The sequence below is a fragment of the Myodes glareolus genome, chromosome 6 (genome assembly GCF_982192425.1).
Source record: "Myodes glareolus chromosome 6, mMyoGla1.1, whole genome shotgun sequence".
Taxonomy (NCBI): domain Eukaryota; kingdom Metazoa; phylum Chordata; class Mammalia; order Rodentia; family Cricetidae; genus Myodes; species Myodes glareolus.
In genome coordinates, this window is record NC_142031.1 from 20,923,691 (window position 1) to 20,948,395 (window position 24,705).

The 24,705-nt window shown below is 49.7% G+C and overlaps 1 protein-coding gene across 2 annotated transcripts in view; it reads left to right on the plus strand.

Moving 5' to 3' along the window:
- Nucleotides 1-24,154, plus strand: part of LOC125405651 (nuclear pore membrane glycoprotein 210) — a 99,363-nt gene extending 75,209 nt beyond the window's left edge. Inside the window, exons 26-40 of one of the 2 annotated variants that reach the window (XM_087907042.1) lie at nucleotides 291-371; nucleotides 1,531-1,662; nucleotides 3,352-3,510; nucleotides 6,219-6,310; nucleotides 8,368-8,542; nucleotides 9,825-10,000; nucleotides 11,712-11,932; nucleotides 13,263-13,399; nucleotides 15,930-16,053; nucleotides 17,152-17,298; nucleotides 18,382-18,632; nucleotides 19,779-19,995; nucleotides 21,287-21,382; nucleotides 21,460-21,543; nucleotides 22,723-24,154. In XM_087907042.1, the coding sequence (XP_087763168.1) occupies nucleotides 291-371; nucleotides 1,531-1,662; nucleotides 3,352-3,510; nucleotides 6,219-6,310; nucleotides 8,368-8,542; nucleotides 9,825-10,000; nucleotides 11,712-11,932; nucleotides 13,263-13,399; nucleotides 15,930-16,053; nucleotides 17,152-17,298; nucleotides 18,382-18,632; nucleotides 19,779-19,995; nucleotides 21,287-21,382; nucleotides 21,460-21,543; nucleotides 22,723-22,820 (2,190 nt within the window). In that variant the 3' untranslated portion in view covers nucleotides 22,821-24,154. The remainder of the gene's footprint in view (nucleotides 1-290; nucleotides 372-1,530; nucleotides 1,663-3,351; nucleotides 3,511-6,218; nucleotides 6,311-8,367; nucleotides 8,543-9,824; nucleotides 10,001-11,711; nucleotides 11,933-13,262; nucleotides 13,400-15,929; nucleotides 16,054-17,151; nucleotides 17,299-18,381; nucleotides 18,633-19,778; nucleotides 19,996-21,286; nucleotides 21,383-21,459; nucleotides 21,544-22,722) is intronic. The other variant, XM_087907043.1, reaches the window with a different exon arrangement.
- The last annotated feature ends 551 nt before the right edge of the window (nucleotides 24,155-24,705 follow it).

Consider the following 24,705-nt stretch of genomic DNA (forward strand, 5'->3'; position numbering starts at 1 on the left):
CAGATAGGCTAAGTATGGGAGTGTCTGAGGCCCACACAGCCTAGAGAAGAGCAAATCATAGTCCTGGTTTCCTGTCCACTGTTTTGACCTGTAGCAGCTGGATCAGATAGGGTAGGGCTACAGGACTATGTTGGGAAAGAAAAGACTGGTCTTATGGAGTGAACAATCCCCAAAGCAAGGCCTCCTCAAGCTAATGAGTATACTGATAGTGTTTCATAGCTGGACAGATGCCTTCTTCCCCTAGAGGTTTCTCAGCATCCCATGTAGCCTGAGCCCCAACTCTCTTCTAGGACCATGTGGAGGTAGAAGTGCTGCAGCTCCAGGCAGTGAGGATTCGTGCCCCAATCACGCGAATGAGGACCGGAACCCAGGTGAGGTGGGAACCTGATGTGTCAGGAGGCCTTAGGCTCTGGGCCCAGACTCTTAACAGGTCGTTGCTGGTTCACCATGCCTTGTGAGGGCACCACCTTTACCTGTCATCTGTGGAGCATGTTGATCTGTGGAGCTCAGATTGTGTCATGGGTGTCAACACTCATCCCCAAACTCCATGTTGGCAGCCTTCCTTACTTGCACCTTCTTGTTCCTAAGGCTTCTGCCATTCAGCAGCTAGGCTGGCACCTGGCCTGCACAGTAGATCATGGGTCTGTGGTACTTGCTCTACAGTATATGCTCCATACACTTGTTCCTTTGGGTGATCATAATAGTACTCGAGATGGGGTTAGATTGTATCACAGATGAGCAGAAAGGTGGCATTCTGCCCAAGGTCACCCAGTTGGATGTAGTTCTTCTGTATCAGAGGACATGCAAGTTTCCTACATATAATGGAATAACATTCTCTTCCATCTCCTCTGTGTGCTTTCAGTTGTACCTGGGTGACTTACAGCATCTAATATGCTGTAAGTACTTCTGTGTGGCTGTCAGACCTTTTGCATAGAGAATAAAGATGAAGAAAAGTCCATGAGTGTCCCTGACGGGCCCAGTCTTTTCTGCATTGTTTTGGTACATGACTGAGGAACCTGGGACTGGAGAGGTCTAGGAATTGCCCAGACAACATACTTGGGTTTTTTTGTTGTTTTTTTGTTTGTTTGTTTGTTTTTGCCATCAGTCACATGACTTTCACCAGTGCACTGAACAAGCAGGTTGAAGTATTCACCCCATTATGTCCTTCCTCAAGAACAGAGGCTCCCTACTGGAGCAGGAAAGAGGCCTGAGGTCCTGGAGCAGTTGTGCGGTATTGTGAGGCAAACTTGGGTATCCTAGAGCTCCAGGACTTAGTCCAGAGAGGGACTTTACATGCACAGACCCACTGTGACAGTGACAGGGCAGGGGTTTAATCTTGCATATGTGTTATTTGTATGGTGTCAAACTCTCAGATCTTCTGCCTTGACCTTGTCAGGTTAGGAAAGACCAGGGCACAGTTCCCACTGCATAAGGGAAGCAGGGAAGCTTTGGAGCCAGCAAGGATGGGGATGTGGGAGAAAGGGTACCCAGTGCTGGAACCAGCAGTTACAAAGCCTGGCTTTCCCCCAGATGCCTGTCTACGTCACTGGAATCACCAGCAACCAGAGCCCTTTCTCCTTTGGCAATGCTGTGCCAGGCCTGACCTTCCACTGGTCTGTCACCAAGCGAGATGTCCTGGACCTTCGAGGGCGGCACCATGAGGTAATCACCCAGAAATCCCAACTCCCTGCCTGAACCATCATCCTTACTAGTTGAGGGTTCCACCACATTGTCTCATGGGAGTCTACCTATTGCTATTTAGGGTATATCTGCCCCTGTTCTGTTTCCATAAAAATATACCAGAGGTGGGATACTCTATGTCGAAAAGGAGGTTATTTAGTTCTCAGGGTGGGGAGTTTCACAGCATGGCACTAGTATTCACACTGCCTAGTGAGGACCATGCTGGTCATGTCACAGCATGGCAGTTGGCACCGTGGTATGAGATGTGTAGAGGGAAATGGCATGAAACAGGAAGCCAGGGCTTGGAGAGAGAAGTGTTCACCACCTGCCTCGTGTGTGTGTGTGTGTGTGTGTGTGTGTGTGTGTGTGTGTGTGTGTGTGTGTCCCTACATACATCTCAACACGCTCTCTTAGGAATTAACAGAAATCTGTCAAAGTCTATGATAATCCCTTCTGAGGATAGTGTCTTTTCCAGCAGTTACCTTGCTGGGACCCCTTCCTCGTGGACTCCATCACTTCACCTCTTGTGCCCAGTTTTTTTGTTGTTGTTTTGTTTTGTTTTGTTGTTGTATTTTTTGTTTTGTTTGTTTGTTTGTTTGTTTTGAGACAAGGTTTCATGGTGTAGCTTTGGAACCTGTCCTGGAACTTGCTCTGTAGACCAGGTTGGCCTCAAACTCACAGAGATCTACCTGTCTCTGCCTCCCGAGTGCTGGGATTAAAAGTGTGCACCACCACTACCCAGCTTGTGCCCAAATCTATAATATGAGAACCCTTTGGGGGAGGCAAACCATAGCCAAACTACAATTACAGGGGATTGCTAACAGACAGCAACAAGAGTATTGAGCTGGCAGGAAAGTCGCCTGACTTCCAGAAGGTTCTGGGTTAGGGTCTGTAGCTTTGTATCTGCTTTTTGTCATGGTGCCAGGCAGCCCTGGGTCTTTGCTCTGGTTTATCTCAGAGGGTAAACCTTTGCCATCAACTCTCCTCCAGGATCCCAGCCACCTCTGAGATCTTGGGGCTAGACAGGGCAGACTTTGAATTAAAGCCCATGAACAGGAAAGGACTTGCCTAGGGGCTCACCAAGCAAGGGGGAAATTGTACAGTGCCAGCTCCTATGGCTCCAGGCTCAGGTCACAGCAGCTTTGGTTACAGTGTCCTGAGCGAGGTTGCTTTAGAAGACCCCTTCTGTTCTTTGCCATGGATGGTGGAGCTAGCAGCAGAAGGCCAAGGCCGGGTTAAGGATTTCCTAACTGTTCAGGTTTATGTAACAGAGGACTAGTACTTCTTGGGGCCCTGACCCCGGGGCCAGGGTATTGCCTGGATTATTTGCATGGGACACTAGCAATGTGATTGTTTACATACCCTGTATCAGTGGCTCTGTGAGAAACCCTACATGACCCAGCATATCTCTGGGTGACTCCTGACATACCTCTGCATACAGAAGGCTTGGGAACATGCTGCTGTAAAGAAAGTGGTTGTTGTGTGAACACAGAATTGTCTAAACACCCCCACATGGGGAATGTGGCCTGTGGTGCTGGAAGAACACCATCTGTTCCACTCTGAGTTTGCCATCTGACCCTGGCAGCAAGACAGTATGGCCATCTATCACCCTTCTAGGAATGCTGGGGCCTTAGACCTCTTTCACGGAAACATGCTTGATGTCTTTCCCAGGCCTCTATCCGACTCCCACCTCAGTACAACTTTGCCATGAATGTGCATGGCCGGGTGAAAGGTCGGACTGGACTGCGGTTGGTGGTCAAAGCTCTGGACCCCACAGCTGGGCAGCTGCTTGGCCTTGGCAAAGAGCTCTCAGATGAGATCCAAATTCAGGTAAGGGGCAGGATGGTGGGAGCCACGTGAACGGGAGAGGGAGTTCCAGTGGCCTGAGTTCTAGGATGGGGGCCTTGTGCCGTCCCAGCCTCGAGGACCACTTAGGCTACTGAAGAATTGGAGACATCCACCTGTGTGTGATCAGGGAGGGAGGGGATGGAGAGTAGGATATGTAGAAGGTACCAGGGGAGGCAGAGATGGAGCTGACTACCGCTCCAAAGAGGAGGGACTTTGCAGCATGAGAGGAGTCGGTGGATAGTCCGTGCAGAGGTCTGGAAGTTGGCAGTATCTTGAAGTGTTCCAGAAGTGCAGCTTACTCTTAGTTTGAGGTCCGTGAGTGTCTTGGTATTAGGGACTGCGGACAGGGACACGAGCTCACATGTCTGAGCTCTTTTAATCACCTGCATTTAACAATCACTTCTAAGCTTCCTAATAGAGGTAGGCTTGCTCCTCCCTACTTCTGGCATTGACATATCCAGTGCTCACATGGAACATACCAGGCAGACCACTTGTGTTTGAACCAGAAGCCCAAGGGACAAAGGGTCAAGGCCACACCAGGTTGGAAGAGCTGTGTTCTGTGCCGTAAAGAGGGAGGGCCTTTGGCCAACACTGAAATCAGCTCAGTCTGGCCCAGAGATTCCCCTGCCAGAGCCTGTTGCTCCTATCTCTCTTTCCCTCCTACGTCTAGGCCCTGTGAGACAGAGAAGTTGGACTGGAGAAATAGTTAGTGAAGGACTTGCCATGCAAGTCTGGGGACCTGATCTTGATCCTTAGAACCCATTTTAAAAAGATAGCTAGGTGTGGGCCTAGAGAGATGACTCGGATTAAGAGCACTTGTTGCTCTTACAGAAGACCCACGTTTAAGTCCCAGTACCTACATGGTGGTTTATAACCATTTGTAACTCCAATTACAGGAGATCTGATACCCTCTTCTGGCCTTTGTGGGTACCAGGCACACGTAATACGTACATACATGAAGGCAGACTACTACAACACATTAAAAATAAAGCCTGGTATGGTAGCTGTAGTTGTAATTCTACCACTGGGGAAGTAAAGCTAGGGGGATCCCTAGGGCTTGCTGGCCAGCCAGCCTCACCTAATCTGCAAGCCCCAGGGCAGTGAGAGTCTCTGTCTTTAAAAAGAAGAAAAGAAAAAGAAAAAAGAAGTTAATATTGCTTAAGAAATAATATCTGAAGATGACCTCTGACCTCTGCATGAGCCTCCACACAGACACATACTGATGGGTTCACACACATACACATGCACACAAGAAGAGTTGATAACTTACCTCCCTAGAAGATGTTTTCGCTTCAAGTGCATTCTGCTGATGATCTGGGATTCTGTAACCCCTGAACCCTTGTAAGCTGCAAAGAAAAACTAAAGTATCCCCTGATTACCAAGAGAAAGAAAAAGAAGTTCACATCCCCTCCTAGAGAAGAAAAGACACCCCCGCTTCCTCCTCATGCATGCGAGGCTCAGGGACGAAGAAGCAGGTTTTCAAAGACAGAGACAGCTATTCTCTCTCCAACTCTCACCTCTTCCCACACAGGTGCACATGCACCTAGAAGCCAACACCTGCACACATACTTACCCAGGGTCACACAGACATGTGTCTACACAAAGACACAGCAGGTAACAGTCACATGTGTGTCCAGAGGCACACACACCCAGGTCCTCATGCAGACACTGGACCTTCCTGGTTAAACAGAATACATGACTTATAGGCAGAGTGTAGTAGTTTTGAGTCTGAGTGGTTCCATGTCTATTTCCCCTCATGACAGCCACTGGAGTTGGAGTAAGTCAAACCAGGGAAGTCCAGCCCAAAGATGTGTTTTATTTGTTGCCGGTATGATTTTAACACACAGTGTAAATCGGCAAATGAATGAAGCCCAGCCTTCCTGCTATTGGAGCTCTACTCCAGTTTACCACAAGGCCTCACCATCCCCCATGCCTGTCTGACAGGTGCCGTTTCCCAAGGTGCTAGTACTGTTGATGTCCTCACAGTTGATGGTATAATGAGTTCACCTCCATCTAAAAGAGGACATACATGCTTCAAAGGAACAGGAGGAAACCTGCTTGTGGATATCACCACTGTGCAGCCCAGGTTCCAGTCAATCAGTGATACCACTCCATGCTCAGGACCACCTGCCTGAGCAAAGATGGCCTCTGATTTTGCCTCAGGTGCCCTGAATCTCCCTGAGGCTGTTTTTCATTCTTCCTTTGGGATGTGCTGCCATTTGCCTCAGGTCCAGCTCCTGGAGACAGTGGTGCCAGAACCCACATTGTGGATCTGCTGTAGAAGATGAATGAGCACAGAGGTCCTGAGAGGGAGCTTGAGCTGTTTCCCCCTCAGAGAACTACTGCTCTCTCGCTCAGGAGGCCCGTCTGGTCTCGTCAGAAACTGGGAGTTCCGTACACAGTGTCAGAATGTGTGTGCTCTTAAGCCAGGCTGGAAGCAGCCTGAGCAAAAGGACTGAGGTACTAGTAGGCTATATAGAGAAATCTCTCAGAGCATCTATGAGTGATGGTGTCAGATTTGGTCTGACATTGTCATCCCTAAAAGCCAGCCCTCCCTTTCACATCCCAGACCTCCTAGAAGGTGCTAGGGGCAACTTTCTGTCTTTCCTCAGTCTTCACTGAGGAAGAGCAGATGCTTAGACTGGATGTGAGTCTACTTGGGGTAGAGAATATGACTCGCTCTTCTCTAGGTATTTGAAAAACTGCGGCTGCTGAACCCTGAAATAGAAGCAGAACAAATACTGATGTCACCCAACTCGCTTATAAAGCTGCAGACGAACAGGTATGTGGCTCGGCTCCTGTTTTCTGTGAGGACAAAAGCCTTACTCTCGTCCCATCCTACATGCCGTTTGTCAAAGGTGTCAGGTGCCCTGGGTGATGTGCACAAACAGGGACAGCTTCTGCATCCCCCTTCCCTTCCAGTGGACGACTTCTGCTTCTTCGTGGCTCTTCTGGATCCCTCTTCTGTTCCCTGTGGCCAAAACTCATTTTTTATGAACACTGCTGAACTCAGTCTTTAAAAGGGACAAAAGCACCAACTTAGAAGTGTTAAATTTTTCAAATGCCCCTGTGTTTTCAAGACTTGCTGCTCAAAGTAGAGCCCATGAATTAGCAATAGCAGTGGCACTGGGGAACAGGATAAAATGCAAAGCTTGGGCTCCACCTCAGCCCTACTGAAGGAAAAGCTACACTTTAACAAAGTCCCCAAGCAGTGTGAGCACATGCCAATGCTGGGGATGTGTTGATTTAAAAGCTGATTGCAAACATGGCTCCTCCTTGGGTTCACCAAGGAAGCCTTTTCTAACATGACTGAGACTTGAGTGGCACTTGGTGAGTGGGGGACTCTGGGCCATACAACCATCTTGCATGAAGCACTCAGAGCTAATTCAGCCAGAAGTAGCTCAGGAGGAGATGCTATGCTAGGCTCTATGATCACAGAGGTGAAAGGCATACAATGCCTTCAGAGAGAGCAGAAAGATGGTGAGAACATGGTATGTAACCTTCAGGTGGAGCCCAGAGGACTTCTCTGGAGATTTAGGGGAGGAGTGTCATTGATGGAGATGCCTGACCTGGGGCATCTTCAAAGGATGAATAAGACTTCTTCAGATTACAAGGAGGGAGCTGGTAGAAGTTCAGTCAGAGGCTGTAACATTTACTTAAAATCATTAGAGTGGTTTGGTAGTGCTAGCATAGGTGAGGAGCTTGCAGTGGTGGCTGAAGGTCTCTCCTTGATTATCATGTTAAGAAGCACACAAAGTGCTGTGAACCCTTCCTTAGCAGTTCTCACAAATAAAGGCTAGCCCTTGGTCCATACAACTCACCGCCCTCCCACTGTCCTCCACTTCAGGCTTCCTCATTTCTTTCTTTAAAAAAAAAAATTCTTTTTATATTCCAATCTCAGTTCCCACTCCCTTCCATCCTCCCATTCCCTCCATCTTCCCCCTGCCACCCTACCCCCATCCACTCCTCAGAGAGTGAATTGTTTTGAGGAAGGACCAAGACCCTCCCTACTATATCTAGGCTGAGCAAGGTATCCATTCAAAGATAATGGGTTCCAAAAAGCCAGTACAAGCAGTAGGGATAAATCCTGGTCCCACTGCCAGTGGCCCAGCAGTCTGCCCCAACCATACATACAACCGTCACCCACATTCAGAAGGTCTAGTTTGGACCTATGCTGGTCCCTTTCCGTTCGGCTGGAGCTCCCATTAGCTCAGGTGAACTGTTTGAATGGGTGTCCCCATCATGGTCTTGAACTCTTTGCTTATATTCTTACTCCTCCCACTCTTCAGCTGGACTTTGGGAGCTCAGTCCAATGCTCCTGTGCGGGTCTCAACCTCTGTTTCCATCAGTTGCTAGATGAAGGTTCTATGGTGACATTTAAGATTGTCATCAGTCGACTACAGGACAAGGCCAGTTCAGGCACCCTCTCCTCTATTGCTTAGGGCCTTAGCTGGGGTCATCCTTGTGGGTTCCTGGGAATTTCTCTAGTGCTAGATTTCTTGCTACAGGCTGCCTCATTTCAGTAAGAGAAAATGATTTGCCACAGACATGGTCTTTTTTACAAAGTGTGGTTGATGAAACTGTGGTGTCATGGTTTCCCATCCTGTTGCTTCACCCTGGGATATGTGCCATTCTCAAAGTTGTGAGTTTCCCATGTTAGCTTCTGTGGGTGACTGATAGGCTGCATAGCAGCAGCAGCATGAGGCACTGATGAGCCTTGATACCAAGGTCGGAAGCAGCTGGAGTCACAGGTGTGAAATCTCGAGATAATGATCTGGACTCCTACCTATGCTCTGGCCCCTCCATGCGTCGTAAAAACAGATCATCTTGCTTCCCAAGGGATGGTGCAGCCATTCTGAGCTATCGAGTCCTTGGTGGACCTGAGAAGACTTCTATCGTACACATTGATGAGAAGGGGTTCCTGGTGTCCGGCCCTGGGATTGGGGTATCTACCCTCGAAGTGATTGCACAGGAACCTTTTGGCACCAACCAGACTATCACTGTCGCTGTAAAGGTAGGATCACCTTTTACCCTGTCTAGGTAAAAGAGCAGTAGGTCAGAGGTGATCCCCCTCACACACACACACCCCGCCACCCCACCCCCACCCCACCCGTTTTCCTCTCCCTCTCTCAGTGTAAAAGTGATTCACCCTGCAGCTGAGGAATTCTGCCCAGGAATATTTCCAAGAATCACTTGCAGGCAGAGGCCCTGGCTAGACTGTGAGCCATTAGAGCCAAATTTTCTGAAGAGTTATTGATTCCATCTAGCTTGTTTCATAGAAGGGGAAACTGAGGCCCTGTGAAGTCCACAGATAGCCAGAAAAATTGCAGTCTTGGCAAACATGCTGTTGTTCTCCCATTGCACCTGACTGCTGACATTATTCCCACATTTACTATTGAGCCGCTGCCCAGATCAGTGCAGTACCTGAGCATGCTTAGTTCTTTCTGGCATGAGGTATGCTCATTACCAGACATGCAAATAATTGCATCAACTCTGAGGACCTAGTAGCTCATTTTACAGCAGGGAAATTGACTCTGGGTGACTCCCTCAGGGCAACACAGTAGCTCTGGACTGTGTTCACTATGCCCAAGCACTTCTGACATTCTGTACCTACGAGGGACAGAGACCTACTCCCTGGGCATCCCTGTCTCATTGCCACCACCTTCTGAGTCCTAGAAGACAAAGTGCACTCAGTCACCGGATGCTTTGATTCTGACCTGGCCTTAGCTTGTTTTGTTTAGTGGGCCTGGCAGATACCACCTACCTACTTTTTAAGTGACAGAAAGTACTAGGTTGTTCTTCATATCCTGACCCTACAACAGTTAACCTGCCTAGTGGGCTTTGGACTTTGGCCAGGTAAGGGATTCTTGTCTGGAGTTAGGATAAATGTTTACCTACTTTTTATGGGAACGTGGTTCAGAGATGGCTCTAGAGACCCACTGTTGGCCTTCATCAGCACCCCTATAGGCAAGTGACACCCCCTCTCCATCCAGTGGTCATTGCTTCTACCTCAAATGCCCTGAGAGCCAGCTCCTCCCATGATTCTGACCATTTACAGTCCACAGCCCAGAGGGTGGGTGTTCTTGCCATTATGACCTATGACCTAAGTTTTCAGTCATGGATCCTAGCTCATCTGGGTCTTTTCGAAGTTGTGTAATAAAAACTGTGTCACTAGGTGGGGGCTCTAAGAAGAAAGGTCTTTCTTCTCCACACCCTGAAATTAACCCACCTCTTAAGTGTCTCTGAGATAGGAACCACTCAGGCAGGTATCACTATACCTGCATGATGTCCTCCAGGTGTCTCCTGTTTCATACCTGAGGATCTCCATGAGCCCAGTCCTGCATACTCAGCATAAGGAGGCACTGGCAGCTCTGCCTTTGGGGATGACCGTGACCTTCACTGTCCACTTCCATGACAACTCTGGAGACATCTTCCACGCTCACAATTCAGTCCTCAATTTTGCCACTAACAGGTAGGGCATTTCCCCATTTCTCACAAGGGGGCTGGTCTTGGTCGTGTCTGGATTTCAGATTAGGTCCAGATAGGTGGTGAAAACGATGGTTGAAGGGTTGGCATACTGCACTACACAGGCCAGGCCTGGAAGCAGCAGGTCCAGTCAAGAGGCAGAGGGAGTGAGGGGAAAGAAAGGCCCCTAATGAAAGGCCCCAGATGAACTGTTAGGTGATGATGGTACCTAATGGGCAGGAAGCAGAGCACCCCTCCTGAGAGCTGAGCTGGGAGTGTTTGTGGAAGCGAAGTGCAAGGAAATGTGAGCAGCTGCCGTCAGTCTGGTCCTGTCCTCAATGAATGGAGAAGAACAAGGTGCATGCCCCACACTGCACGGGCACATGATTAAGAAGCCATTGTCACTGAGTATCTGCCCACAGGCCAGCTGCCATATCTTTCTGGTTCTTCTCCTAGCCCTGTTATAGACACCCAGTGAGATCAAACCATTTACCATGAACTACATTGCTAGGAAGTGAGGTTTGAATACCATATTTACCCAGCTCCAAGCATGATTTTCTTAGGCTGGCTCTTTCTAATCCTTGCTGCAGCCCCAGTCCTGCTGTGAGGATGGAGAAGGTGACAAGAGGACCCAGGCTTCAATGTGGCCTGCCCAATGTCTGAGTCTACTAGCTAGCAGTGACTCTCAGAGTGTAGTCCCTAGTCTGGCATCAGCGTCCTCTGGGATTGTTAGAGATGTATTTCCACAGGGCTCAGAACTCCATGGTTTTAAAGTTTGATGGTCACTGCCCTGAGGCATTACAGAGGTTCGAGGGGGACACTTTGGCTGAAGGTGGAACTTTTTGAGCTGTCCAGGTGTTGGTTACTATTCCAACTTGGGCTTCCCATGGGCCTGAAAACACCTGTGTTGCTTTTAGCTAAGAATCCTGAAGGAGACGTATAAGGGGCATGCATGGCAGGAGCCTGAGCAGGAAACCTGTTTGCAAACCTGGCTTTGATCTTTGTTTGTCCTGAGTCTGACCATGTAGCTCATCTCTGTGAGGCTCTCCCACCGCGTCCCATCAATGAAAGAGTGGTCATGAGTGCCTCTGGATGACTATGGGGCTCTGCATGTAGTACCATCTGTCTGTCTGCCCTGGGGGAGGTAGAACCCAGGTCTTGCTGCCCTTGGCCATACCACAGAAGTTACTCTGGCTTTGTGTGGCAGGAACACCTGCTTGGGGTCAGCATCAGGGGCACTCACTCCTACCTACCTCGATCTCACCTCTGGCATCCTTCACCATGAGGGTTGAGCAGGTGTGTTAGGAGTGCCGTCCCACTGCCTGCCTTGTTTAAATTCCCATAGCAGATGCCATGTACATCCTTGATCCTGCTTCACAGGAGGAGGCAGACAGTGCAGGAGTGTTGGAGCCAGCCACACAGTGAAAGGCAGCCTGTACCTCCTTAACCTGTCCTCCGTGGGTCACTTTCTTTCTTGGACCTCAGCTTCCATTCTAAGTGTGAGGGTGATGATGCTGGCAGATCCTTACTGGGTGCTGTGAGGTGTGTCCCAAGAATGACAAGGAAGGATGCATCAAGTCTGTTTCCCCTTCAGTAGAATCCCATCTAGTTCCTCAATCAGCCCGGTGTTGCTCAGTAGGGGATAGGGCTGCTTATTTCTCTATACTTCCCCTCTGGCTTCTCACCTGAGTGTCAGCCCTCCTTTCCCTTGTTCCTAGAGATGACTTTGTGCAGATTGGCAAGGGTGCCACCAACAACACCTGCATCATCCGCACAGTCAGTGTGGGCTTGACCCTGCTCCGTGTGTGGGATGTAGAACACCCGGGCCTCTCCGACTTCGTGCCACTACCCGTCCTACAGGCCATCACCCCAGAGCTGTCTGGAGCTGTGGTGGTGGGTGACATCCTCTGTCTGGCTAGTGTTCTCATTAGCCTGGGAGGTAAGAGGGATGTGACTGGTTCATGCTAGGGTGTGGCACCCCAGGAATTGCTTGGTACCACATCACAGGAGGTATGCAGGTAGAACCTAAAAGATGCTCAGAGGATGCTGCCTAAAGGACACATTCAACCTGCCATTTGGCAATGCCTGTTCATTTGTGGCCAGGTAGCAGTGGAGATAGTATTCCAGGGCTTACTGTCTGGTGGTTTGCAGCAAAGTCTGCCAGCCCCTATCCTGGAATAGCACTGCCCAGTAGAATTTTTTACTCTTGTGTGGATGTGTCCTGTATGTATACTGTTACTCAGTTGCCCCCACAAGACATGCTTACTGAGTGGCTAATGCTACATACAAATAGCATGGCTCTGGGACACCTGAGCAGAAAATGAGTCCCCATACCAATGTAACTCATGCATGGACACTTGCTTTTCTCCTGGCTGGTTTCCTTTCTTTAGTCTTATTAATTCACTTCCAAAGGATATTAAATGGTAGCTGAGTGTGGTGGTGCGTACTTGTGATCTCAGTGTGGGTTAGCTTAGCCTACAGTGAAACCTTGTCTCAAAAAGAAGGAAGGAAGAAGGTTGGAGGGAGGAAGGAAGAAAAAAAATAACTGCTATAGATAGAATGAGGTTGTTGAATTTTTGCTGTTTCTTGGGTACAAAGTGCTGTGTGACACAGTACCTAGGATCTACTTTTCTAAAGATGCATTTAAAATATGTTAGCATACTATTATCAAACTATTACTAAATCAAATATTTACATAGTAAATTTGACTTATTTTATCCAGGTATCAATTTTGTGAATATTCAGATAGTTTGGGCTGGTGTTATTATTATTATTTAGGTTTATTTTATGTATTTGAGTGTTTTGCCTGCTCTGGGTACTGAGACTGGGTCCTCTGCAAGAGCAGTAAGCACTCTTAACCACTGAGCCATCTCTCCAGCCCATATTTTTCTTTATCAACACACCAGCAGTGAGGTCTACTCTCTGTTTCTAAAGAGGAACTGGAAATATTGGAGGGTGACAGGGACCCAGAGACATAGCACGCAGCCCATCCCAGGACAGGGAATTGGGAAAGCTTCATGTAAAAAAACAGATTCCAGATGAGAAGGTATGGGTGGGGGGGGGGGAGTCAGTGCTCCCTGAGAACAGGTGCAAAGGGAGAGCTGCAGGAGACCAGAACTAAGAAGGTGGGAGGACCACTTCAGAAGTAGCCTATGTGGATTCCTCTATGAAGATGGAGACCCTCACAAGCAGAGGGGCCAGGGGAGGTGGGTTTGGGCTATGGTGTCCAAATGTGAACAAGATGAATATATCTGGGCTTATTCTCCCAGGTATTTCAGGGACCTGGAGCTCCACAGCCAATAACATCCTCTACATTGACCCCAAGACTGGCGTGGCTGTGGCCCGAGATGCAGGATCTGTGACTGTTTACTATGAGATTGCTGGACATCTAAAGACCTTCAAGGAGGTAGGACTTGAGGGCAGGCAGAGGCAATTGTGGCCAACATTGCTGGAGGCACTAAAAGCCTCGGTGTGTGTCTGTAATTAGACGTGGAGACACGTGTTTGCAATCCTAGCGCTTGGGAGGCTGAGGCAGGAAGATGACCATCCTGGTCATCATTGTACCCCCACCACATCACAGTATTGTGCCCCTTGGTACCAGAATCTGCTCATGATCAGGTCTCTTTACACAAAGGCATAAGACCTACACACCTCCTGTCTATTTTTATTTTATTTTGTTTTGTTTTGTGGTCTTTTGTTTGTGTGTCTGTTTTGAGATATGGTCTTACTGTGTAGCCCAGGCTGGCCTTGAACTGAATCTTCCAAGTGCCTGTGTTCCAGGTGTTTGCCACTTCCCATATGCGTGAAATCACCTCTGATGACTTAAAAATAACTGACTGATGCTAAGTCATGTGAGTGATTGTTAGCCTGTTGTTTAGTAAAAGCCTGTCCCTGCTCAGTACAAATGCACTTTTTCCCTAAATATTTTTGGTCTTCTGTTGGTTGAATACAACTGAAATCTAAACTGCCAAAGCAGCAGGTACAAAGGCTGGCTGTACCTCTGATTCCCTTTTCTTTAAGAAACAAATAACCAGGCCTCCTGCCAGAGCTGTCTGCAGCTGTCAAGATCTAGGAGAATCAACCACCCACTAAGTGTGAGATGGGAACCAGTCCCCGTTCATCCCAAACATCCCTCTCATGTCCAAACCAGCACGAGGAGAGAGATCTGATCGATTGCTCCTACTCACCCACCAACACCCACGCTTGTCTGGCACCCAGTGTAGCCATGCAGCCATAGGGGTGGGCATTTCCCTGAAAGAAGGTCAGGTCATGGGATGGGCCCTCCAGTGATTTGGTGTCACCAGCAAAGTTAAACTTCCCCCAGTAAGTCACCTTTGAGTCTTTATGAAAGCAAAGAAAACCTTTCTTTCCAGCTGAGAATGAATCAATGAGCCTAGTCTGGCTGAGTTCCAAACCTGTCTCATTTTTAGAGGCAGCGTGTGCTTTGTCGAATCCGGCAGTTTAACCTGATAGTTTGCATATTTAGTGCTGCTGCGGTTCAGGCCAGTGGCTGCAGATAGAAGCACTCTGGTTAATAAAGCTCTGCTTTCCAAGAGCGGCCTCTAAGAATGGTCAGGAGAGGGGCCAGCAGGCTCCAAGGTATGTAGGGTTTGAGAACAGAGCCTGAGGTGAGCTGGATCATAGGGTACATGTGGGAGGAACTTAAGGTTTGGCTTTATGGGCAGATCAGGAAATGCTCAAGAGGCTGGGAAGCTGGGTGCAGTAGTTTAAGAGTGGTCTCAGCTGGGCACATGCCTACAATGTCATTTCCTTGACAGGCTGAAATTGGAGCAGCCTATGGAGTTTTAGGACAGCTTAGACACACAAGTAACACTGTCTGTCTATGTTCAAATCCAAGATCAGCCACTGGACATGTTCCCCCTGTGTCCAAGAGATGGAGACCACACTGTGATTTAGCATAATGAACTAACATGGGGAGTGGGCAAATCAAATGGCACTTTGTGTCTCACAAGTGTTTGCTCCACCCATGTTAGTTGCTGCTGTTCCTATTGGGGTTGTGGAGGGAGTAGAGTGGTAGCTTACTTCATACTACATAGAACTTTGGCTTTAGATCAGAATGATACAGATCAAGGACATACAGTGGTGGAGTTGCTGCAGGATGTCCAGACGGGGAACTGGATGGGGTGGTATGGAGGAGAACTTGGAGTAACTCCCTTGGGTTTATCACCAGTAACCTGGTAGATAATGGTTCTTTACTCCTAGAAGGGAACAGAAGTAGGGGAGGGTGCTGGAAGTAGATAGTAAGTGTGTCCTGGAAGGTTTGAGATGGGTGTCTGAGCTGGTGAGTGGGTCAGCTGGGTGGTTGTCTGGCACAGGGATGTTACATTGGGAGATGTCTGAGTATGGGTGTGAGTGTAACAGAAGTAGACCAGACAGAGGAGGAGAAAGTGTGAGCAGGACCCAGCGTGGCCAGGAGGAAGAGAGAAGAGAGGAGATTTCCAGAAATGGGAGACAGGGGCAGGGAGGGCAGTGGTGGGTACCTACCTGTGTTGGTCCTTTGGGCAGCAGTGATTCCTGGGAGGAGACAGTACAATCACAGCTGGAAGTGCTGTTAAGGTCAGAGGGGACCAAGGCCTGTATACAGTGGAGCTGTGGGCTGCAACCTAAGGGAGGCCTCCCTCCCTGCTGCCATCCCTTTCCTATGCTGTAGGAAAGGCCCGTAAGAAGAGTTCCCAGTATACTTGCCCCCACCCAGAAAGGGTGGCCAGCTTTCTAGCTGCAGAGGGGTGTGGGCCTTCATGCCTTGCAGAGGGAGATAGAGGGATATTCCATGGAGGGAGGTCTGCAGAGGGGATAGCATGTGCCCAAGGGGTATCAGGAGCAGAGGTGATCTGAGCTGCAGGTGAGGTCATGAAAAATACCCAGCACAGGCCAGCATACAATCAACACTCAGCACAACTGCCTCATTTCCCTAGATAGTGGTCAGCACCCCTCAGAAGATTGTGGCCCGTCGCCTCCACTCTGCTCAGACCAGTATCCAGGAAGCCACGGCCTCCAGAGTGACTGTCAGCGTGGGAGACAAGAGCTCTAACCTGCTTGGTATAGAACGAGTGGGCTCTGGTGTTTGGGCTTACCTTGCCAGGTTTGGAGAGTGGGGAGTAGAATCTGTACCCTTTGGATGGTTTCATCTGTTTGGGTTTTTTATTGTTTCATGGGAATTGAACCCAGGGCCTTAACACACCACAGATACATGCTGTAACACTGAGCCACAACCCAAACTCTACTTTTCTTACTCAGACTCACCCCTAACCTCAGAGAGAGACCATTTATCCCCAGCTCATCCACTCCTTGCAGCTTTTAAGAGATTCGAGGCCTCCATGAGCTGAAGTGGTAAAGACGCCTTCCTTCAGAGCTCAGCTCCAAGGCGCTGCCTGCGCTGAGTCAGAGCTGTGATTGCAGCCCTAGGGCATGAGGCAGAGCAAGCCGCAGTTCACCCATCGCTGGTGGTGGAAACTAATGACATCGCAGACTGGTGGCTGGTTTTACTTTATAATTACCTCTCCCAAGTCATGCATAGAACATTCCATCTCACTCTTGCCTATGACAGCCCTGGACAGCAAGTGCCAGAAACAAATACATCGATACAGAGTTTTTTAAACCACTTAACAGATGAATTAAGTTCTACCATTCTCATTGTGATTAATGGGGCACACTCACGACTTCATGGAAATGCAGTTTTCCCCCTTTATTTAGGGAAAATACTCTGCTGTTGCCAAAATTATGTACAGTGTGTGTTTATGGAGAGCCTCTGCCCTCTCAGTGTTCAGAAGCAATTGGCCAATGGCCACTCTCCTTGCTGACTGTAACGGGACCACACAGCAGCAGGTTGCCTGTCACCTCACCCTCTGTGTGGACTTGACACCCATACTGGAATTTCCCCCTGAAGTGGCCCTGGCATTCAGAGTAGCCCAGCCTGTTGATCAGGATCCTTATCTTTAATAAAAGGCATGTTATGTTCACCAAGCTTACAGACTCCTGAGCTCCCCGCTGCATGGGAATAATATGGGACTGGTCCCATTCATGCCTGCTCGACTTCCACAGAACCTGTGTTTCATTTTAAGTTGTTATGGGTGTGGTGGCCATGTGCTTGGTCAAGCCCGTCTCACCTGATCATTGCCCCCCACCCTGTGCCTTTAGGTGAGTGTTCCCCTGCCCAGCGAGAAGTCATTGAAGCCTTACACCCAGAGTCCCTCATCAGTTGTCAGCTCCAATTCAAGCAAGATGTCTTTGATTTCCCTGCACGTGATGTCTTCACCGTGGAGCCAGGATTTGATGCTACCCTGGGTAAATTTGCAAAGAATTGAAAATGCAGTGAGTCTGCTGGATGTCTATGGTTGGTCATAAGTGTGCTTCATGATGCCATATGTCCAGACAGGCAGAGGTTGCTGGGAGTTCAGCCTAAGACTGTTACCACACCGTAGTTATAGCCTAAGACTCATACCATACTCTGTTGCTGCTCCAAGAGGGAGTAGCCTTTGGCAGAGCTCAGCATCAAACCCAGGCTGGAATCTTTTTCCATAATCCCACCACTCAGTTTTGGATAGAGACTGGCCCTTCTAAACTCTCCTCTTTAGTCTGAGCATGACAGTGCCTTGCCCTGCCCCCACTGCCTACATAGAGCAGGTGAGAGGTGATAGTCATGGCTGTATTCGAGCATGCTGAAACATAACTGCTTCACAGCTCAGGACACTAGAGTGGATGGGCTGACGACCAGCACTGTTGGCCGTGAGCCTGCCTGGCCCCACTGCATGGCAGGGATTGCTGCTGGCCGAGAGAGTGCAAACGTGTCCCAAGGGCACACTCACTGTCTCACTCAGCACAGAGAAGGCCCTTACTGAGCTCAGAGGTTAACAGTCTTCCAGCAGTCTATAGTTGCTGTCATTGATGGAGTGCAGCTCAGCTGCCTGAGGCCCTGCTTTTTTCACCTGGCTTATCTGCCCTGGGCCAGGTACTAAGGACAGGATAGAACCCAGACAGCCAATGTCCACAAGGCCTCCTGCTACACTTGGAGTCAGCTCTCTCTTGACCCATAGTCCAGGGTTGGAGCATGTGTCTGTTTTCCATTATTTGCCTTCCTTCTGAGCCAGGCTGGCTGGGGCTTGAGCTACAGAGCTGGCCCCATAATGATCCCTGCCCCAAGAGTACTATTCCAATGGAAACCTCTTGAACAGAGGATTCTGAGAGAGTGAGAGGACTGTTGTTCACTGAGCAGGTGACCAGGCTGGCCCAGCATCTCTGAAGGGGCATTCCTAGAAGGCCTCCTGGAGGAGGTGACGTCTTGCTGATTCCCAAGTATGCCTAGAAGTTTCCCTATCAGAGAATGGCGAGTCTGTGCACACAGGAGAGGAACACATCTTCTCTCCACAGGCCAGTACCTCTGCTCGGTTACTATGCACAGGCTGACAGATAAGCAACTGAAGCACTTGAACATGAAGAAGACGTCACTGGCGGTCACTGCCTCCATCCCCAGCAGCCGTACTGCTCTAGAGAAGGTGGGAGCTGAGGTTCCGTTCAGTCCAGGGCTCTATGCCAACCAGGCAGAAATCCTTTTGAGCAACCACTACACCAGCTCCGAGGTCAAGGTCTTTGGTGCTGTGGAGATTCTGGAGAACTTGGAGGTAAGCAGCTGTGGGGGCTTCCCGGTCAGGGAAGCCAGAGGCTGAGATTAGGGTTAGGATTTAGAGTTAGAGCTAGGCTTTAGACTTAAAACTAGGATTTAGGGTAATGGTTAAGGTTTAGTGTTAGGTCTAGAGTTTAGGGTCTAGGGTTATTGCGAGGGCTAAGGTTTAAGGTTAGGATTAGGACTAGGATTGGATTGGGGCTTGTAATTAGGACTATGTTAGATATGTTTGCAGACTGGGGTTGGTGTTAAAGGTTAGATTAAAGAAGATGAGATGTGTTAGAGGTTAGAGTCAGTGATTTGAGTTAGATTTAGACTTTAGAGTTAGTGGTTATGGTCAGAGTTAGATACTGGAGTTAGGTTAGAGCTTAGAGTTAAGAAGTAGGACCTGGGTCTAGGATTCAGAGGTCATAGCTAGGGATAGGGTTATGGTTTGAGGTTGTAATTGGAGGGTAGATGTTGGTGTTAGGGTCAGGTTAGAAGTTCTAGTTAGAGCCAGGTGGTGGTGGTGCACACCTTTAATTCCAGCAGTAGGGAGACAGAGGCAGGTGGATCTTTGTGCATTCGAGGCCAGACTGATCTACAATCAGCATGGATAGATACCCTGCTCCATGTGGGAATGGGCCTCTTCTCTCTGTGCCTTGCTGCTCTTGCTGCTGCTTCATCATCATCATCTTCCTCCTCCTTCAGGCTGATGCATGACTGGTCTCAGGTTTCAGTCCAGAATGCCCCAAGGAAGAGCTCTGATGTGTAGATGGAGGAGTTTAGGGGCCCTGTTTCCTTCTTCGCTCGACTTATCATGGTTAACTACTCACAAGAGATGAGGGAGAAGTGTATAGCTGCTGTGTATATAGCGACTGTATATAAGTATACAATCTAATTGACTGCGGATGCTGCTTCTTGGCAACTTGGTGTTAGGTGCTACTTTGAGTTGGTGTAGCATTTTTATGCTTAACTAGAATTCAGTAATATTGATCATGTCCTCCTTACCAAACCCCAAATGTGGGTCATGCTTCCAGGTATCAGAGCCCACCTGGTCCTGGGAGTGAAGTCTAGCACGTGTGGTTAGAAGGGTACGTCCAGAGATGAGCTGGGCACCTGCAGTCCCACCTGTGGTCCAGCCTCAACACTGCTTTCTTTCCAGGTGAAATCCGGATCCCCAGCTGTGCTAGCCTTTGTGAAAGAGAAGTCTTTTGGACTGCCCAGCTTCATCACTTACACTGTTGGTGTCTCAGATCCCACGGCTGGCAGCCAGGGCCCTCTGTCCACTGCCCTGACCTTCTCCAGCCCTGCCACTAACCAGGCCATCACCATTCCAGTCACTGTGGCCTTTGTGATGGATCGTCATGGGCCTGGTCCCTGTGAGTCATGGCTGAGACATAACTAACCCAGACCTGGGCAGAGAGAAACAGGCCAGAGGCCTTGGGTGTTGGCGGGCACCTGTAGTGTGAACGTTGGAGGAGTCAAACACACAGTGTCTCTCAGAGTGGCAGTCTTCTGCTGTCACAGACACCACACATTACCTCCATATCCCCAGTCCTCAGCAAGGTGCTTGCTCGACATCTACCATGACACCATCTCCCCAGCGGTCCCTGAGATCCATTTGGTCTCTCCTGTTCATTTGTGACTCGCGTCCCCCTGTGCTGCCTGCTATAACACTAGCAGCCTCCTGCCTGTTTCTGGAACACAAGGCCCCCTACCTGAGCCATTGGCATTTCTGTTTCCTCTGCTGACGATGCCATTTCCCTCAGACAACCCATTAACCAATGTCCTCAACTGTTGCAGGCTATCTTTCAGGTATCACTTCTTAATTGGCGCAGATTAGAATCTCACTCCTATGTCAATCATGTGTTGACCTATGTAGAAGTAATGTTATTCACCACTGGGACTCTTGCCCGACTTCCTCAAGAAGTCCAGCATGAGGGTGGCACTTAGCTCAGGGTCCTCCTGATGCCAGGAACTACTCACTTCTTACCCAGATGAGTACAAGACTTGTCCCATAGTCATTGAGGTTTAGATCCTGCACTTTGGCCACCTGAGGGCGTGCAGAGGGTAGAGCTCGCTACCCTTTGGGACATGGTATAGATCAAAGGGGCCAGTATCCAGGGGAGGACCCTGTAGTCTGGTGTCAGGGTGGTCTCCTCCTGAGCGTACTTGGGGACAAGTAGAATGTAACACTGACACATAGTTGTCAGGGATCTGGGACCCAGGCCACTCCACAGAGGTAGGTGGCTTTGGAGAAGAAGTGCCGCCTACTCCCACACGGGGCTCTTGGCAAGGAGTCAGGGGTTCCTACCCTGTAGCTTCTGGCCCAACAATTCCTCGTGGTCTTAACCCACGGAGCATTTTTCAGAACTGCTTTTCTTGCTTTGGGGCAGCCTAGCCCCTGGCAGAAAAGACATTAAAACCTGATGTGCCAAGCGGGTATCTAAGAACATTTCTTGGAAGGAAGCTTAGTTTGGACAGATGGCCCAAGGAACAAAATAAGATGCTGCCTCTGTCTGGACACCTCGTCCTCATATCTAAGACAGGCTTGCCCCCTTCATCCCAGGCAGTGTGGCATGGACCACACACACATCTAAGTAGCAAAGGAACTTAGTGGGACCCAGCTATGGCCCGCGTGGTCTCATGTCTGTCTTTGCCCTGGTGCAGATGGAGCCAGCATCCTGTCACATTTCCTGGACTCCTACCAAGTCATGTTCTTCACCTTCTTTGCCCTGCTGGCAGGGACAGCGGTCACCATCATAGGTGAGGCCAACCACATATCCATTTTTATACCCTGCACCCTCTCACCCTGCTAGTCTCACCAGCCTGTGCTCTTGCAGCTTACCACACAGTGTGTGCACCCCGGGAACTTGCTTCACCCCTGGCTCTCACGCCCCGTGCCAGCCCTCAGCACAGCCCCCACTGTGAGTACTCTGGCCACAGGCACAGCCTGGAGAGCCTTCACAAAAGAGTCACCTCCCGGAGTGAGGGTGGGATCCAGGCCCCGAACCGTGTCTCAGCAGCCTTGTCAGAGCACAAGGGGTGACTAGACCCAGCGACAGATGTGGTGGGGAGGAGAGTGTCGCATGGACTCAGATACCAGTCCTGACTCAGAAGGCTTAAACCCACCCTTTTCAGTAGTCTTTGATTCTGGTGGCCTAAGGTCTTGGTCACCCTGTGCAACTCCTGGGGCGCCTCTCCACGAGTCTTCTGGAGCTGTTCAGTATCCTATTCATGCAGCTGTACCCAAAAGCCCTTTGTCTCCTGATTCCCATTTTGTAGTCTGATGCCTGTGTCTGCTCATCTCAGTGTTACAGGATTTTGGACAGGGGACAATTTTATGGCCAAGAGCCCTGACCTTGGGAGACAAAATTCCCAACATGCCCCAGAATCAGAGCCTCTTGCTGCTGCCTTGGTCTTTAAGACAGGACTCCTGAGTGTCCCAGCATGCTGGTTAGTGGCTGTCCTGACTCTGACTTGCCACACAGCTGTTCTGCTGCAATCTCTCGCCCTTTCTGACCCTTTCTCCCAGTATTCCTTGGAGTCACTGTGGGGTCTTCGTACTGTCCCCCAAAGGACCCTCCCCTTGCCTCCAGGTCCTTGTTACTACAGCATTGTGCCCAAGAGTCTGGTCCTCCAATTCTCTTAGAGAGGTAACACTGCATCCTGAGACCCATCTAGACTCTGAGCTCAGGAAGGCAGGGTCATGCTCCAGGCTGAGTAAATATATGGAGTTTAAGTCTTGGTTCCAAGGATAATTTTTATCCACTTTCAAAAACCCCACGCACCCCTATAAAACTCATCCACAGCCCCCACAGGATTGGCCCACTCGAGCACGTAGATTCCTCACTGGAGTCAGACTTCCTCAAGTGGGAATCAGGAAACAGAAGACTGCTGGGTACGGTCTTCTCAACTCAGGTTGAGCAGTATTGTTTCTATGTCTCCCCTACCCCTGTCAGTTTCTCTCTACTGTCCGATGGGTCAGCTGTCCCAAGTACAAGCCCCTGGCATGCTGCAAGTACTTCAGTCTTTATTTTGTCTGACTAGTGTGGTGGGAATATTGGCTCTTACTCCTCCAAGCTCACTTCTCCTTTTCTCCCTAGATCTTGCCTCATCGCCTGCCACTTTCAACACATTGCCTCCTGGTCGCAAAGCCAGTCCTCCCTCGGGGCTCTGGAGCCCAGCCTATGCCTCTCACTAGCCAGTATTCCGGACTGTTGTTGCTGCACAGCTAAACTGATACCACAATGGAAGGGTCACCGACATGTTCACACTGGGCCCTGGGCCATCCTCACTGCCCTGGCTGTGGAGCCACTGCCTGAATCACATAAGCAAGGGTTTTTACTTTGTTTGCTTTTAAATCTCCTTCCCAGTCTTGAGAGCTGGGGCTTCCTGGCTCCCTCCTTCCCATGTGGCTTGCAGGATTTGGGGTGCTGCTTAGTCCGGCATTTGTCCTGCTCACGGGAGCCCACTCTGTGCACATGGCTTTCAGTAACTGGAAGCTGTTTCTACATTGTCTATAGATGATGTCACTGTAGCAATCTCAGGGAAAGGGTATTCTCATTACTCCTTGGGTTTGTATGGTGCTGGGCATGGAACCCATGGTCTCATGCCTGCTAGGCAAGCGCTTCTCCGCTGTCACTCTCACACACAAGCAGGCAGACATGTTCATACACGCATGTGGCAGCCCTGTTGTGTGTGGGGGGTTGTTTTGTTTGTTTAGGGTTTTTGCTTCATGAAAACTTACTCTTCTCCTTGTCCTACTGCTGCTAGGAAATATGGGGGAAAGCAGGTGTGGGTATCCCTAGGGTGTCCCCTGGACTATGCCCAGAGCCCTGTTCTATCTGAGCCTTCTTAACTGTGAGAATTGCTGAGCTTCAGCAGAGTGGCCCTCACTTCAGACCTCTGTGAGGGCTTCGGTCTCGATTTGTGGCAAGAGAGCTCTGGTCCCTGGCATGTTGGAGCGCCTCTGGTTCTCTCTGGGGACTTGGGAATAGCCAGTGCATCTTGGCCGTACCCTGCAGCCACTGGCAGGGTCTTCTGATCTGTGGGTTTGTTCTGAGAAACTGCTGTAAATTGTGCAGCACAGAGACCCAGTGTGACCTGTTCTCCTGTCATGGAAGACACCCGATACAGTACCTCAGCAGATCTGAGCCATCACCCACCTGCCCTCCTCCCCTTCTTTTCTGCCACCAGCACTCCCCTAGCTGGCCCAGGACAGAAGAGGATACCATGGGAAAACATGTCTAAACTCAGGGACATGGCCACTCTGCTCAGGTCCAGCTGCTGTGGCACTGTCAGAGAGAGCCAGACACTTGCCTCCACATGGATGGATATGGGCACCACATCTCCAAGAGTTCAGTTGGCCTTGAAAGGTCATGTGCGATCCTGCATCCTTTGAGGCTGGGCCACACGATGAACTTTTCTGGAGCTGGGGAAAGAGAATCTGTGCCCAACCTGCCACTCAGTCTCCCACTGGAGCTGTCATGGAGCCTTCCCTGTGTTTGTTTAATAAAGTACTGTGTAGTTTCTTAAGGGTCTGGTAGTTCTTGGGATGCTGACTCTGCCTGAGTGTCTACTATCACTGGTGACCAGTTTCTAATGGTGCCCTTCCTTCCTTTCTGGCTATGGAGTCTCCCTTCCTACCCCAGAGACCAGAGGCGGCAGCAGGACCTTATCTGCAGGACAGCATAGCCCCCTTCCATCCCCATCCTGCCATCCTCTTGGGAATCAGTTCCTCTACCATCTCCTTCCTTCCTTCATCGTCATCTTAAATTTCTGACTTTGGGCCTTAAAATGGCCTTTCCCCATCCTGTCCACCCAGGGCTGTTCCAAAGACCTTGACCACCTCTGCCTCCTGTTCCTCAAAGGGCCAACTCTCTGCCACCCTGGCTGCTCTTCTCCCCAGCCCTAGCCAGGTACTAGCCCTACCATATTCTTCTTCTATGGGAGTGAGTAATGGTGTCGTTCTCATAGCTCCCCAGGACACTGTACACGAGATTTAGAATGTGGTCAGCATTATCAAATTCTAAGTAGATGCTGTACTTACTGTACATGTGCTTGCCTGGTGCAACACACATGATGTT